Below are 15,823 nucleotides of genomic sequence, written 5' to 3'. Positions count from 1 at the left end.
CTGTTCCAGTCTGCCACCACGCTTCTAGTGGGCCTGCATCTTCCTAGACACACATGGTTCCACAGACCCCAGACAAAAGGGAGAGGCCAGCTCTGCCAGGACTGACCAGCATCCTCACCACAACTCTCTTAGGTTTCCAGAAAATAACCAGAACTGCAAAGTCAGCAGGAAGTAGTTAAGGAGCGTGGCAACCCAACTTCTGCCCCATCATCACCTCTTCCTAGTTCCTCATTTTTAATTAAACCAAAATGGAGGAACATTAGCAATTCTTCTAGGCTCTGCCCAACAGTTATCAATCAACAGGTATGATCCTGGAGCAAAGCATATAACCAATTGGCCCCACTTGGAGAGATAACCAATCCTTATCTCTCTCCTTTGCCCCCCTTTCTCCCCTCCTCTCTCCTCTTTCTGTTCTTTTTCGTACCAGCCTTTCTCTACCCCTTTTCATCCCACCAATAAACCTTTGTCTTAGGTCTACTGCATGGACCGGCTAAGGGGCTCCCTTTCTGCCACACTATACTACCACATTTTATTAAGCAAGAATATGCTGGTACACTAAGAACTCTAGCACTTAAGAAACTGTGACAGAAGTTTACCACCCTTAAGACCTGAGAAGATCACTCAAGCATGGGGGTCTGAATTCCAATGCCTTAAAAGCCAGGGTGTGATGGGTTTGTATATGCTTCGCCCAGGGAGTAGCACTATTAAGAGGTGTGACCATGTTGCAGTAGGTGTGTCACTGTGGGTGTCAGCTTTAAGACCATCATCCTTGGCTGTAGAAAAGGCTCAGAGGTTAAGAGCACTGACTGCTGCTATTCCAGAAGTCAGCTACAGTGTACAAGTGGGGCCAGAGCTTAATTCCAGCAACCACATGATGACTCTCAACCTTCTACACAGCTAAAGTGTACTCATAAATAAATCAATAAATCTTAAAAACTGTTTAAAAAAAGAAATAAAGAAATAAATCTTAAAAAAATAAAAAAAAGAAGCTGTAACATTCAGGTTACCTTGGAAAGTCTCCAAGATGCTCAAGATGCTAGAACAGTGGTCTATCTACTGAGGAAAGCGGCTAACAAGGAATGGAAACGGCCCAGGAGACAGGAGTTTGTTAGAAGGATGAAAAAGGAGTTGGGAGATCTGAAGACTGCTTTGACATCAGCTGTGGAAATGCAGTTTGGAGTTTACCCAGCTGGTTTCCTGTCTTACCTTGTGGCTTACAGTTAAGTGATTGGATGACTCTCAGAGAAACTTTGAACTTTTAACATTGCTCAGACTGCTATAGACTATGGGGACATTTTTTTTTAAAGGATTTGTTACATGCAAGTACACTGTAGCTGTCTTCAGACACTTCAGAAGAGGGTGTCAGATCTCATTGTGAATAGCTGTGAGGCACCATGTGGTTGCTGGGATTTGAACTCAAGACCTTCGGAAGAGCAGTCAATGTTCTTAACCGCTGAGCCATCTCTCCACCCCATAGCTAATGGTTTTTGTTTTGTTATTTTTCAAGAGAGGGTTTCTCTGTATAGCCCTGGCTATCCTGGAACTCACTCTGTAGACCAGGTTGGCCTCAAACTCAGAAATCTGCCTGCCTCTGCCTCCCAAGTGCTGGGATTAAAGGCGTGCGCTAGCACCGCCCAGCCAACTATGGGGACTAAATATATTTTGCTTTATGCTGTGTTTAGGTATGGCCCCCATAGACTCATATGTTTGAACAAGCCTATGGGAGCTAGGGAGTGGAATGTGATGGTTTGTATATGCTATTAGAAAGTGTGGTGTTGGTGTCACGGTGGATGTTAAGACCATCATCCTAACTGCCTGGAAGCCAGGATTCTGCTAGTAACCTTCAAATGAAGAAGTTGAATTCTCAGTTTCTCTTGCACCATGCCTGCCTGGATGTCGCCACATTCTCCCCTTGATGATAATGGACTCAACCTCTGAACCTGTTAGCCAGCCCTTATGTCCTTTATAAGAGTTGCCGTGGTCATGCCTATAATCCCAGTCCTGGGGAGTCAGAGACACAGAGCTTTTCATACAAAGTAGGAAACGGTGAGGAAAGCACCCAACGTTTTCTTCTGGCCTACAGACATATCACATCACACACTCAACACGCACACAGAGAAAGACCTTGCTTATTTCTTGTTTGGAAAACACACCTTTGATTCCAGCATGTGGCAGGCATCTCTAAGTTTGAAGCCTTGTTTCAGTTGAGTTCCAGGCTAGTCATAGATATAGTAATCCTCCCCCCCCCCCCAAAGCCAGGTACTCATAAATAAATCAGTAAATCTTAAAAGTAAAAACTACTTAAAAAAAAAAAAAAAAAGAAATCTTTTTTTTAAAAAAAGCGGGATTTCTGAGTTTGAGGCCAGTCTGGTCTACAGAGTGAGTTCCAGGACAGCCAGGGCTATACAGAGAAACCCTGTCTCAAAGACCCAGGGGAAGGGGCGGGGCAAGAGAATGTAATCCCAGCACTCTGGGAGGAAGAGGCAGGTGGATTTCTGAGTTCAAGGCCAGCCTGGTCTACAGAGTGAGTTCCAGGACAGCCAGGGCTATACAGAGAAATCCTGTCTCGAAAAAAAAAAAAAACAAATCCAAAAAACCAAAAAAAACTAAACGAGAAAACGAAACAAGAAAAGGAAAGGAAAAAGGAAAGGAAAAGGGAAAGGAAAAGGGAAAGGAAAAAGGAAAAGGAAAAGGGAAAGGAAAAGGGAAAGGAAAAGGGAAAGGAAAAGGGAAAGGGAAAGGGAAAGGAAAAAGGAAAGGAAAAAGGAAAAGAAAAAGGAAAGGAAAAAGGAAAGGAAAAAGGAAAGGAAAAAGGAAAGGAAAGGAGAAGAAGAAGAAGAAAAGAGAAGAGAAAAGCGAAGCGAAGAGAAGAGAAGAGAAGAGAAGAGAAGAGAAGAAAAGAGAAGAGAAAAGAACAGAACTGTATGAAGGGGCTTTCAATTCCTAGCGCCCACATGGGCGTGCACAACCATCAGTCACTCCAGGGGACCTGATGCCTTCTAACCTCCACATGCACTCAGGCACTCAGACGTATGGCACACAGACGTACATGCAAGCAAACACTCATAAAATTAACAAGTTATTTTTAGACATCAGATACCCTGGAACTGGAGTTAAGGGAGTTGTAAGTCACCCAATGTACGTGCTAGAAACCAAACTCCAGGTCTCTGAAAGCGTAGCAGGTGCTCGCAGCAGGTGCTCCTAACTACAAAGCCATCTCCTTGGCTCCAGAGGGGGAAAAAAAAGCCCATACTCAACACAACTGGAAAATCTGGAGGAAATGGACAATTTCCTAGACTTCTCCAAAGATGCAAAAATTGATAGTGGTGCAAAAATGTTCAGCATCATTACTTGTGAATCAAAGCTTCATACCCAGGATGGCTAAAAGCACCCAGATAACTTACTGAACTCATGCTAAGCAAACCACTCCAGTACTGAGAATCTTATCTCAGTGGCTTGTCTCTGCCAGGCTGCCACACTTTCCCAGCTTTCTTGTGGGCTTAAGGGCCCCTATGTTCATCTTCACGCTTAAACACAACAAGCACTGAGCCCTTCCCTCTTAATACTGAAGAGGAAAAGGTAGAACTAGACCAAACCCAGTGAGATCATGTTTCTTTATTGGGCTTTTTGTTATTTTTTTAATTTATTTATTTTATGTATATAAGTACGCACTGTAGCTGTACAGATGGTTGTGAGCCATCATGTGGGAACTGAACTCAGGACATCTGCTTGCTCGGGCCCAAAGATTTATTTATATGTACTTCAGACACACCAGAAGAGGCTGTCAGATCCACTGAGCCATCTCTCCAGCCCATCTTTTTATTATTTATGTTTGTCATCAAAGTTTCTTTCTTGAGACTTGGGTGGCTGGCCAAGAATTCAGTACTCAGACCAGACTGGCATCAAATGCTGAGATTCATCTGCCTGTCTTCCAAGTGCTAGAATTAAATACATGTGTGACTATATCTGGCTTCATATTTGTTCAATAATAAAATAAAAAGCTGTGAATATACCCACAGACTGGTATAAGGTCTTTTATGTACAGTCCTAAAGCAACAATACCATAAAGAAGACCAGGTTATGACCTGCCACACAACCTAGCAACATAAACTGCCCACTTGTTATCAACTGGCTATTTTTCCCATTGCTGCTTACACTGTGAATTGAGTACTTACATGCTGTATTTCCTGCTGGCTGGCTCGGTAGTTTTTCTTGGTTAAATTGTCCACCAGGTAGCTGATTTGAGACAAGGCCAGCGAGAGCGAGTCAAGATTCATTGCTGGTTGGGGCGGAAGCAGGCGGCCGAGCCCGGCGCAAAATCACCATTATTCCCCTTTAGTCACCTCAGAGGCAGGTTACTGCGTTCTTTGTAATCAGGCTATCTCTGTTCTCTGTAAATGTCTTCAGTTCTTCTTTACCAAGTGTCTTACTCTGTTCTGAAACATGGCACCTGTTTAAAAACAAAATTCCAGAATTCAGTTGTGGGGGAAGGTTAAAAAACTTTCATCTCATTTAAAATGTTATTATGGACACTTTAAAAATTATGATTTCTCAACCAGTAGGATAAAAATGGCATGCTCTAAATTCAAAGACTAATCTTCCAAGAGTTTAAATTAATAAAACCATCTGCAACTTTTGAGATAGTATATAAACATAAAATAATCAATTTCACTAACAACTTCAGAAACAACAGGTGTACACTGTTAGAACTGTGTGAGACTGCTTCTCACTCAGCCTCAGGTTGGGAACAGGTGTACAGTTAGGTTGTAAGCAAACTCACCTTGCCTTAGTGCCTTCCCACAGGATACACTAGTTCCCAAGACCCCACTGACTCACTTGACTCCCACACATCTGTAGAATCTTAAAGTTGTATTTCAGGTTACATCTTGTAGGAATTTAAATGGCCAAATGAAAGCAAGCAAGAACTCCAGAAACCAAAGTTGAAAGTGCTAATAAGAACAATTTAAGAGCCCGGGCGGTGGTGGCGCATGCCTGTAATCCCAACACTCTGGGAGGCAGAGGCAGGTGGATTTCTGAGTTCGAGGCCAGCCTGGTCTACAGAGTGAGTTCCAGGACAGCCAGGGCTATGCAGAGAAACCCTGGGGGGTGGGGTGGGGTGGGGGTGGGGGACCCAAAAGAAAAAAATCAAAGAATAATTTAAGAGAGCCTGGTGGTGATGGTGGTGGTGCACACCTTTAATGCCAGCGCTTGGGAGGCAGAGGCAGGCGGATTTCTGAATTGGAGGTCAGCCTGGTCTACAGAATGAGTTCCAGGACAGCCAGGACTACACAGAGAAACCCTGTCTCGAAAAACCAAAAAAAAGAAGGAAAAAAAAAAAAAAAAAAGAAATAACTATCTATAGGAAGCAACCACACTAACCCATGCCACAGTCATACCATTCTCTTTTGCTTCTTAATTTGACCATGCTGTATGGGCAAAATGGTAGGACACTGACAATTTGACGTGATGCCACACTTCTGTAATATCAATATTCTAGAGCAGTGGATCATGACCCCTTTGGCAAATCCCTATCTTCAAAAATATTTACATTACTATTAATAATAGTACCAAAATAAGAGTTATGAAGTAGTAACAAAAACTTTATGGTTGAGAGTCACGACAACATGAGGAACTATATTAAAGGGTTGCAGCATTTAAGAAGGTTGAATTTGGGGCTGGAGAAGTGGCTCAGCGTTTAAGAGCACTGACCGATCTTCCAAAGGTCCTGAGTTCAATTCCTAGCAACTACATGGTGACTCACAACCATCTGTAAGGGGATCTGAAGCCCTCTTCTGGTGTGCCCTGCTTCAATCTGGAGGGCAACAAAAATTACAGGTGTGCATCACCATGACCCACTGAAAGATGAGGGTTTTTTTTAAAAGGCAGACAAATGACTGTAGAACTGTCTCGGCAGTTTTAAGAGCAGTTCTTAAGGACACTTAAAATTATTCCCAGCACCCAAATAGTGCTGGCTCAGGACCACCCACTAACTCCAGTTCCAGAGGATTCAACATCCTCTTCTAATCTGAGGGCACCTAGCACACACGGAAAAGATACATACTTGCTGGGAAAACATTCATACAAACAAAGTACATCTGCTAAAAAAAAAAAAAAACAATGTAGTCAAAGTGTGAAAACATTTTGTCTCTGAGGCCCATTCAAGAGCTGTCTTTATACACCTTCATGTATCAATACGGTTACTGGTAACATGATGTATCTATCACAAGGGCTGAGTGTTATGGTATACACCTTCAATCCCAGCTCTCAGGAAAGAGGCAGGAGGATCTGAGTTCAAGGCTAATTTGATCTACACAGTTCTAAAAGGTGGGATGACTATATAGAAGACTATCTCAAAATACAAAAAACAAACCAAAAGATACATAACTGAAGACAGAGTTCCAAGAGTAATCCTAATAAACCAAAAGGCCAAGGGCCTAGAGAGATGACTCAGAGGTTAAAAACCAGTTGCTGCTCTTACAGAGGACCTGGGTCTAATTCCCAGCACTCACATGGTGGTTCATAACCATCAGTGAGTACCAGGCATAATATGGTACACACAGAACACTCACACTCTTAAAATATAGTAATTTAAAAAAAAAAATAAAAACTTTATCAAGAAGTCATGAGGTAAAATGTGATGTTACATATCTGTATTCCAGGCTACTAAGAGGCTGGGGGGGGGGGGGCAATTGGGGGGAGGAGAGGAGGGGGAGGGTGCTTAGGTTTAGAGCTGGTGTAGAGAAAGTAGAACTGTTTATCAGTTTGTAATATACTAAGCACTGTGTCCAGATGTGGTGACACACACCTTAACGCCAGCACTGCAGAGGCAGGAGCAGATGATGGGAGTTCTGTGAGCTAGAACCCACATTCTACAAAACCAGATCCAAGCCAGACAGGGCTAGAGAGCGAGACCCTTTCTCTGAAAGGGAAAAAAAAGTGTGTGTGTGTATGTGTGTGTTGGAAGGTAGAAATTAGTCAGCTGGGTATGGTAGCACACCCCTGTAATCCCAGCACTCTGGGAGGCAGAGGCAGGTGGATTTGAGTTCAAGGCCAGCCTGATCTACAGAGTGAGTTTCAGGACAGTCAGGGCTACACAGAGAAACCCTGTCTCTAAAAAAAACCAAATCAAAAACAAACAAACAAAAAACCAATAAACTAGGTCAGTATATTTAAATAAATTAGTGCCAATTAATTTTGATCAGAGATAAACTAAAACCTCGCTTGGGGCTGAGAGGGCTCAGAAGTTAGAAGCCCATACTGCTCTTCTAAAGGATCAGAGCTCTGTTCTCAGAATCCACATATGACCTACTAAAAGTCTAGATCCACAGGAATAAAACTCTTCTGGCTCTACAGGGACCAGCATTCACATGCACATATCTACACTGATATGCAATTACATGTAACTTTAATATTTAACAATTTTAGCCCGGCAGTGGTGGCGAAGGCCTGTAATCCCAGCCCTTGAAGAGGCATAGGCAGGCGGATTTCTGAGTTCAAGGCCAGCCTGGTCTACAAAGTGAATTCCAGAACAGCCAGGGTTACACAGAAAAAACGTCTCAAAAAATAAAATAAATTTCAAGTAATTATGATGTATATCTGCTTGAAAAGGGGGAATATTCTCAGAAATACCCCAGGCAAAACAATAAATGCACTGCATCTGTACCTCTGCTAGCCTACCTAAAAAGCACGATTACACAAATGTGTAGGGTTAGGGTTAGGGTTACATATAAACCATATACATCCAAAAATGTTGGCCTTTTGAGACAGTATATCTAGCATTGGTCTTCAATTCACATATCCCAGGTTCATCTCCAAAGTGTAATCCACACACAGCTCAGTCAGTCTCTCAAGTAGATGGGATTACAGTCCTCTAACATCATATTCAGCTTCAGAAATGTGTCCTAGTCAGATTGGATGCCTCCGCAGCAAAAGTACTGCCAGTGCGATGAGACAACAGCCCCTCTTAGGCAGCCCTCTGAGGTGCACTATGTATGCCATGACACATGCGTTTTCTTTAATTATGTGTTCTTGAGCCTGTAAGATGGCTTAGTAAGTACTTGCCACAAAGCATGAAGACCTAAGTTGGATATCTGGGAGCCACATGGTGAAGAGAACCAGTTCCCACATGCTATCTCTCATCTCCACAAGGACACTGGACCTGGCAAAGCGCCTCCCCCAATAAAATATAATAAAACATTTGAATGTTTAAAAATTCTACTCTTGGGGGCTAGTGAGATGGCTCAGTGGTTAAAAGCACTGACTGAGCCGGGCGGAGGTGGCGCACGCCTGTAATCCCAGCACTCTGGGAGGCAGAGGCAGGATTTCTGAGTTCGAGGCCAGCCTGGTCTACAGAGTGAGTTCCAGGAGAGCCAGGACTATACAGGACTATACAGAGAAACCCTGTCTCGAAAAAACCAAATCCAAAAAACCAAAAAAAAAAAAAAAAAAAAAAAGAGTGCTGACTGCTCTCCTGAAGGTCCTGAGTTCAAATCCCAGCAACCACATGGTAGCTCACAACCATCTGTAATGAGATCAGATGCCCTTTCCTGGTGGGTCTGAAGACAGCTACAGTGTACTTATACAATAAAAAAAATAATAATCTTTAAAGAAAAAAGTTCTATTCTTGAGCTTAGAAATGACGGCTCAATGGCTGAAAGCACTTGCCTCTCTCAGAATCCAAATTCAGGTCCCATGTCAGCTCACAGCCACCTGTACCTCCAGATACAGGGGATCTAACACCCCGGCCTCTACAATCAAGTCAGTCCTCTGTGAGGGTGTGTGTGTGTCTGTCTGTCTGTCTCACACTCACACACTCTTTACAAATCAGGTCTAGGCAATGACTACACAGGTAAAGCACATGCTGCATGAGCATTAGGACCTGAGTTGAACTCCCCTGAGCCCACAGAAAGCTGGTCGCAGGTGTCTGCAATCCCAACGCTGGTACAGCAAGATGGTAGGGAGAGGTGGGAAATCCCGACGCACCCAGCCCAGCTAGCCCAGCACATCGTAGCAGTGAACAAAGTACCCTGGGTCAAAGTGAAAGGAAAACACTGACACCCACAGTTCTCCCTGACCTACATTACCTTCAAGCACACTCATATACAAAGACTATCTGTATGTCTCTCTCCCCCTCCCACCAACCCCCTGGGAAGGAAATCTGGACCTGGGATGCCATACTTTTCTCAGGCTGCTAAGAAAGCAGATGTTCAGAACAAGTGCTAATCAAAAACAGCCCATGTGCTTTCAAAACAAGAGGACTCTCCTGGAATAAAATGGCTCCCTTAGTACAATAAAAATACTGGTCTACACTTCAAGATACCCTCTCACTGCTAAGTCTCCATCTGAGGGACGAGCCTGATGAGTGTGGTGACCAGCATGAATAAATATGCAGAGAACCAGTATCATCCACCAGGATTACCTCAACTACCTCTAAGACCACAATTCAAGAAGTGCCACAAGAACACATTTGTACACCTGCTTCAACAAGCAGATAAGGGGTTGGAGATATGGCACAGTGGTTAAGAGCAATGGCTATTCTTCCAAAGAACCTGGGTTTTATTCACAACACCCATGTGGCACCTTCTCAAATGATTGACTCGAGTTTTGGTCCAGCACTTGAGAAGCAGAGGCAAGTTTATCTCTGAGTTCAAGGCCAGCCTGGTCTACAGAGTAGTGAGTTCCAGGACAGCCAGGGCTACAGAAAAACCCTGTCTCGAAAAACCAAGACTCCAGATTTAGGAATATGATGCCCCCTTCTGGTCTTTAAGAGAACCAGACACACATGTACACAGACATCCACATGGGCAAAACACCCATAAAAATAAAAAATATTACTTCATTGTTGACTTTTGATGTAGTTAAAGACCATGCAAATATCTTCACTATGGGTGAATGTAGATCCCTGAGCAAGATAATGCAATTCAACCTATTCAAGATCACCAAGGTTTCTAGCATTAAGAAGCAACTGTATACAGCTGGACATGGTATTGCACAGGCCTTTAATCCGAGAACTTAAACAGAGAGGCAAATAGATCTCTGAGTTCAAGGCCAGCCTGGTCTACATGGCAAATTCCAGCCAAGGTTATTACAGAGAAACTTTGTCTCCACTGGAGAGATGGCTCAGTGGTTAAGAGCACTCTGACTGCTCTTCCAGAGGTCCTGGATTCAATTCCCAGTAAACACCCGATGGCTCACAGCAATTTGTAATGGGATCTGATGCCCTCTTCTGGTGTGTCTAAAGAGAATGACATTGTACTCATAAATCTTTTAATAAAAAGAAAAAAGATACCTTGTCTGGGGCTGGGATATACATACATACATACGTAATCCTGTAAATTCTGAAAGGACTATGGCTAACTCCCTAAAACACACAAGTTAAAAACAAAACCAAACAAGCCCGAGGGTAGGTATTCTTCTATTGCAGCCCCTCCCACCATCAAGACTTAACACTTTAGAAGCAAACTAGGCACAGTGAAACACACCTTTAATCACAGCACTCGAAAGGCAAAGTAGGGCTAGTGAGATGGCTCAGTGGTTAAAAGCACTGACTGCTCTTCCAAAGGTCAAGAGTTCAAATCCCAGCAACCACATGGTGGCTCTGTAATAAGAAACAAACAAAAAAACCTACGGGCGGAGTGAGCAGGGATGGAGCAAGAGGGAAAAGGGGAGGAGGACGGGGAGGTAGTCAAAGGGACACCCACCTAGTCTGCATAAGGAATTCAAGTCAGCCAGAAACACAAGTCCCTAATCCTCTCACCCCAAAAGACAGAGGGAAACCAAGCAGTGCAGAGTTGCCCTCCTATGCCCAGGCTGCCTAAGTCAGTAAGGGTCCAGCTGTAGGCCAGCAGAGACTAGATCACAGCAACTCTATTTCAAAGAGAAGGAAGAGGGGAGAAGAAAAACTGAAACTGCAGCTGGAGGTGGGGGTGGAGGTGGCACAGGGTTACTGGTCAGAGCACTTCTACTCTAACAGGACTCAGACTCACTTCCCAACACCCACACTCAGCAGCTCACCTACAACTCTAGCTCCAGGGGATCTAACCCTTCTAATGGGCATGCACATATATATACAGGCAGGCAAAACACTTCATAAAGGAAGTCTTCAAAAAGGAAGACAGTGTGGTGGCACATCCCAGCATGTGGGAAGAGTATTCCAACTCTGAGGTCAGGCTGTTCACATCACAAATTCCAAATTAGCCAGAGCTATACAAGGTGGCTCTATTTCCAATGAAAATTTACATGGTGAGCTGGCTAAAAGTGCTTCCTAGCAGCATATAAGGACTTGAATTCAAATCTCCAGAACTCACAGTAAAAGTCAAGAACTGTAGTGTCCATCCTAACCCTGATAGACAGAATCCCAGAAGTCGTGGGCCAGCTGGCCAGGCATATACTGCAGAAAACAGTCTGTTAAGTGGGAAGTGAAGACCAGCCCTTGAGGTTGTCCTAACAGCCACACTAATGCCAAGGCCATTCGTGCCTGCATTTAAACAGTTTTTGTAGTGTTCTTCAAAGTAGCATCTATCACCTAACGTCTCATGTAATTAGGTGACCATCACCCCTCACACACAAAGTTCTATGTTTAAGATAGGCTCTCATTTTGCACCTTCATGTTGGTTTACATCAAGATATTATTACTGTCTCAGCCTCCTTAGTGAATGGATTACAGACATACCATCACAACCAACAATTTATTTAACAAGTATAACAAAATTAAGCCATATCCTAGAAGGTGAGCTTCCCACATGAAAGATTGAAATGTTTTGCTTTTGATTAGAAAATAGGCTCTTAGTTTGGAGATCCTATAGTAAGAGATCTTATTATGAAAATCTGGTTTTCCGCCGGGCAGTGGTGGCGCACGATTGTAATCCCAGCACTCTAGGAGGCAGTGGCAGGTGTATTTCTGAGTTCGAGGCCAGCCTGGTCTACAGAGTGAGTTCCAGGACAGTCAGGGCTATACAAAGAAACCCTGTCTGGGGGGGTGGGGAGGGAACAAATCCAAGAAACCAAAAAAAAAAAGGATATGGTTTTCCAAGATAGGATCTTACTATGGGTTCTCCTACCTTGACTTGAAATTTAATTGTTGCATGTATGTCTAGCCCATGCAGAGCAAATATGTGAATATCGATGGACAACTTTGTCTGCTCCCAACTTTACCCAAGCCCCGGAAATGAACTTCTTTAAGCCTACACTGCTCTACCCTTCCAGAGGCTGCCTGCAGAAACCCTAACACAGGATCTCAGACTAATTAATTACTACCTTCTCAAAAACCACTTTTCAGTGAATGACTTTTATTTGCTTTGCTATATTCTTACGAACATGTAAATATTAACACAGGCACAGTGAGGATCATTTTGGCCTTTGAAACATGCTTTAGAACAGTGAGTCAGTCCAGTCTGGTGGCTAGCACCCTTAATCCCAACCTGAGAGCTGGGTCACTGTGAGATCAAGGGCAATATGGTCTACTGCTAGTGCAATACATAGTGAGACCCCACCTCAAGACAAAAACAAAACAGTGAGGTGCCTCGATGCAAAAAGACTGAAACTTGATTTCAATTCTCAGGACCCGCCAGAGGAGAACTGACCCCCTACAAAGCTGTGTTCTGGCTTCCAAACCTGCATTATGTAATAAAACTGTAAACCAAGAGAAAAGCATTGTTGAGCTTCCTAAAAATGAAATCTTAACATAATATGCACTGGGAGCTAGGACTGTAGTTTAGCAGAAGACTCCCTAATATATGCCAGATCCCAGATACAATGCCCAGAACCACAAAACAAAAACCTTTTTAGGATTTCACTTTGAAACAGGAAAATGTATTCAGTGTCATTTAAGAAGTGTTTCAGCTAAATCTTTTTTTCCCCTTGAGACAGGATCTCCTGTACCAATGATAACTATATGAATTGAAGCTGGCCTTGAACTCCTGATCCTCCTGCCTGAGCCTCAGTGCTGGAGTTACAGGCCTGAGTCACTAGGCCCATAGTTTCAGCTAATTCTTTATAAGTGAAAACTTTTGTTCTTGGGATTTAGTGGTTAAGACAAGAAGGCATATTTATATACACATATATCTTTTATTAAAAATATACCAAAATATGCCAGGTGGTGGCAAACCTTTAATCCCAGAGCTTAGAAGAAGCAGGAGGATCTCTTGAGTTTGAGGACTGCCTTGTATACAAACTTTGTCGGTTCCAGGACAGCCAGGGCTACACAGAGAAATTCTGCCTCTACATAAACAAACAAACAAAACAAATAAGTAATAAATAAACCCCAAACAGAAGTGATGGCACACACCTGTAAATTCAGCATTTGGGAGGCAGGATGACAGGTGCAAGATCAGCCTATGCTTCATGAGTCCTTGGGGGGTGGGGGTGGGGTGGGGGTGGGGTGTGGGAGAGGAGGACAAAGGGCAAAGCATGTAACTCAGGGGTAGAGCATTTGCCTAGCATGTTAAGGTCCTGTGTTCAAGCCCCAACAACACATACAGTGTGTGAGTGTGTCAGCAAACATGCCATTTCTAAAGGGGAGACACTATTTTTGTTAATTCAAAAAGCATCCAATGGGAACAAGTGCAGCCCACCAGCAGGTAGAGGCACAGCCCAGCCCCCAGCCCCCACCCCCCCACCCCAGCCCGACAACCTGCATTCTATGCTTGGGACACAAACAGTAGAAGAGAAACCACTCTTGAAAGTTGTTCTCTAACCTTGATATGAATACTGTAGCATGTACTCACCATACCAACATAAAACCACTCACAATAAATGTGTTTTAAAGAGACAGAACATGGTTGGGTTATATGGTTCTGAGTCTATGAGTATCTATAATCCAACATTGCTATACTGTAACAGGGTTACTTAGTAAACCGAGCCAAGAGGGCTCTGAACTTGAGGCTACTCTACCTACAAGAGCAATACCTTGTCTCAAAACAAAGTGCTGAAGAGATGTCTCAGCCCTTGCTGCTCTTGCAGAAGTCACAAGCTACCAAGACCCACACCATATAGGTGGTATAGGTTCCAAACCACCCCTAGACCCCGTTCCAAGGGATCCAATGCCCTCTTCTGAACTCTTCAGATACCGGACATGCACATGGTACACATTCATATGAACAAAATACACACAAAAGTAATAAAATAAAGGCACACACACACACACACACACACACACACAAAATGAAGCCAACTTCTAAGATCATGTCATTAAGGGCCTCAAGATGGCTCAAAAGGTAAAAGCATTTGCCTCGCAAGCATGAGGACCTGAGATGCATCCTTGAAATTAAAGAGTCAGAATACTGACTCCTGATAGTCTTTGACCTCCACATATGGACTGTGGCACAAGAATACTAAACTCACTGTCTCTGTGTGTGTGTGTGTGTGTGTGTGTGTGTGTTATTCAACAAATGTTAATCTTGGGTTTTAAAAAAAAAAGCTACTTCTAGGTCTCAGTGACTCGGATCCCCCTATCCAGCCTTTGTTTTTTTCCACTGTTTTTGTTGAGACAAGGATGTAATATGTAGTTTAGGCTGTAAAGAAATCACAATGAGCCTCATGCCCCGTTCTGTCCTGCTGGGATTAGAGAGCCAGTGTCACCACACCCAACTAAAGGTCAGGGGTCTTTTTGTGCCTCGATTCTAGACTTGTTTCCACCAAACAGCCAGGTCCAGGGGAAAAAGAACCAAATTTCCACATCAGCCCTTCTGCCTGCAACAAGAAGCTTTACTAACATACTACCATTCAGGTGAAGGCACTGCTTGCTATTATCAGCCCATTTTCCTGCAATGGACAACCATCTGTAATGTCCTCACGCATCACTTAAAGCAGATCCCGCTTATACCTCCACCATTTTCACGCATGTACCCTACTACTTACTTTCCAAGGTGAGAGGCAATGACGGAAATGATGGTATTCTCTCTAATAAGGAGTTTGCTTACTCAATTTTTAGCTGATTTTTTTTTTTAAATCTCCATTGTAATCACAAAGGATCAGGGATCGGAACTGCAACAAAACAGGAATACTCAAGCACTGTTACTCGGTTTTGAATGGGGGGGGGGGGGGAAGGCCCCAAAGAAACTCGACATCTGGGGCTAGAGCTCACTGATACAAGGCCTGCCTGGATTAAATGTCCCCAGAAGGTGGGAGTGTAGTATTTGTCGAGGTGACTTCGGAAGAACGTTTACCTCTCATAAAATTTAATTGTACACATAACGCTCTGAAAAGCGCTTTTTTAAAAGAACCTAAAAAGCCCTCCTCCTGCAAGTAATGTCTGTAAGCACAGGTGGGTGAACTCCCAGACCTGGTGGCATGACCAAAGGTGTTTGTTTAGCCTTAGGCTTCAAACCTCTCCAAGACCTGCACCAACTTCAAGACCTGTAAGCATTCTGCTCACTGGTGGCCATCGGCCGGGGACTGCCAGTGGGGTGGACAGGCAGAACCAACACTACCGACCGCACAGGGACCTAGGTGACTTAAAGAGGGGGACCAACTTGTTAGAAAAAAGTGCGAGCGCCGGGGCGCGCGAGTGGAACAAAAAACCTGTGGCAGAAGTAACACGGAAGTGCTCGCTCCCGCCCGCCCCTCCCACCGCCAACCAGCAGAAAGCGGGGGGCTTGACAACGTGCTGGGGGCGAAGGAGGGGAGCGAGTCCCCGGAAAGCGCTACGGGTCGGCAGCCACTCCAAACCCGTCCCCCGCCCGCCGAGGACCTAGGCCGCGGGCGGCCCGTGCCCATCGCCCCCCCATCCGGGAGCCCGGGAGAAAAGGGGCAGTTGAGGAGCTCGTGCGCTCAGAGGAGGGTGCAGCCTGCGCGCGCGGCGAGCCGAGGCCCTGGGATCCGAACT

The 15,823-nt window shown here is 44.2% G+C and overlaps 1 protein-coding gene across 8 annotated transcripts in view; it reads right to left on the bottom strand.

The window, feature by feature from the left end:
* Cnot1 (CCR4-NOT transcription complex subunit 1) overlaps nt 1-15,823 on the bottom strand; it is an 80,089-nt gene that overhangs the window by 63,846 nt on the left and 420 nt on the right. For all 8 annotated transcript variants that reach the window (XM_052166922.1, XM_052166927.1, XM_052166925.1 and 5 more), the window contains exon 2: nt 4,176-4,450. In XM_052166922.1, the coding sequence (XP_052022882.1) occupies nt 4,176-4,277 (102 nt within the window). In that variant the 5' untranslated portion in view covers nt 4,278-4,450. The remainder of the gene's footprint in view (nt 1-4,175; nt 4,451-15,823) is intronic.

This window comes from Apodemus sylvaticus, chromosome 21 (assembly GCF_947179515.1).
Source record: "Apodemus sylvaticus chromosome 21, mApoSyl1.1, whole genome shotgun sequence".
Classification (NCBI taxonomy): domain Eukaryota; kingdom Metazoa; phylum Chordata; class Mammalia; order Rodentia; family Muridae; genus Apodemus; species Apodemus sylvaticus.
This window is presented reverse-complemented; position numbering and strand designations above follow the sequence as displayed.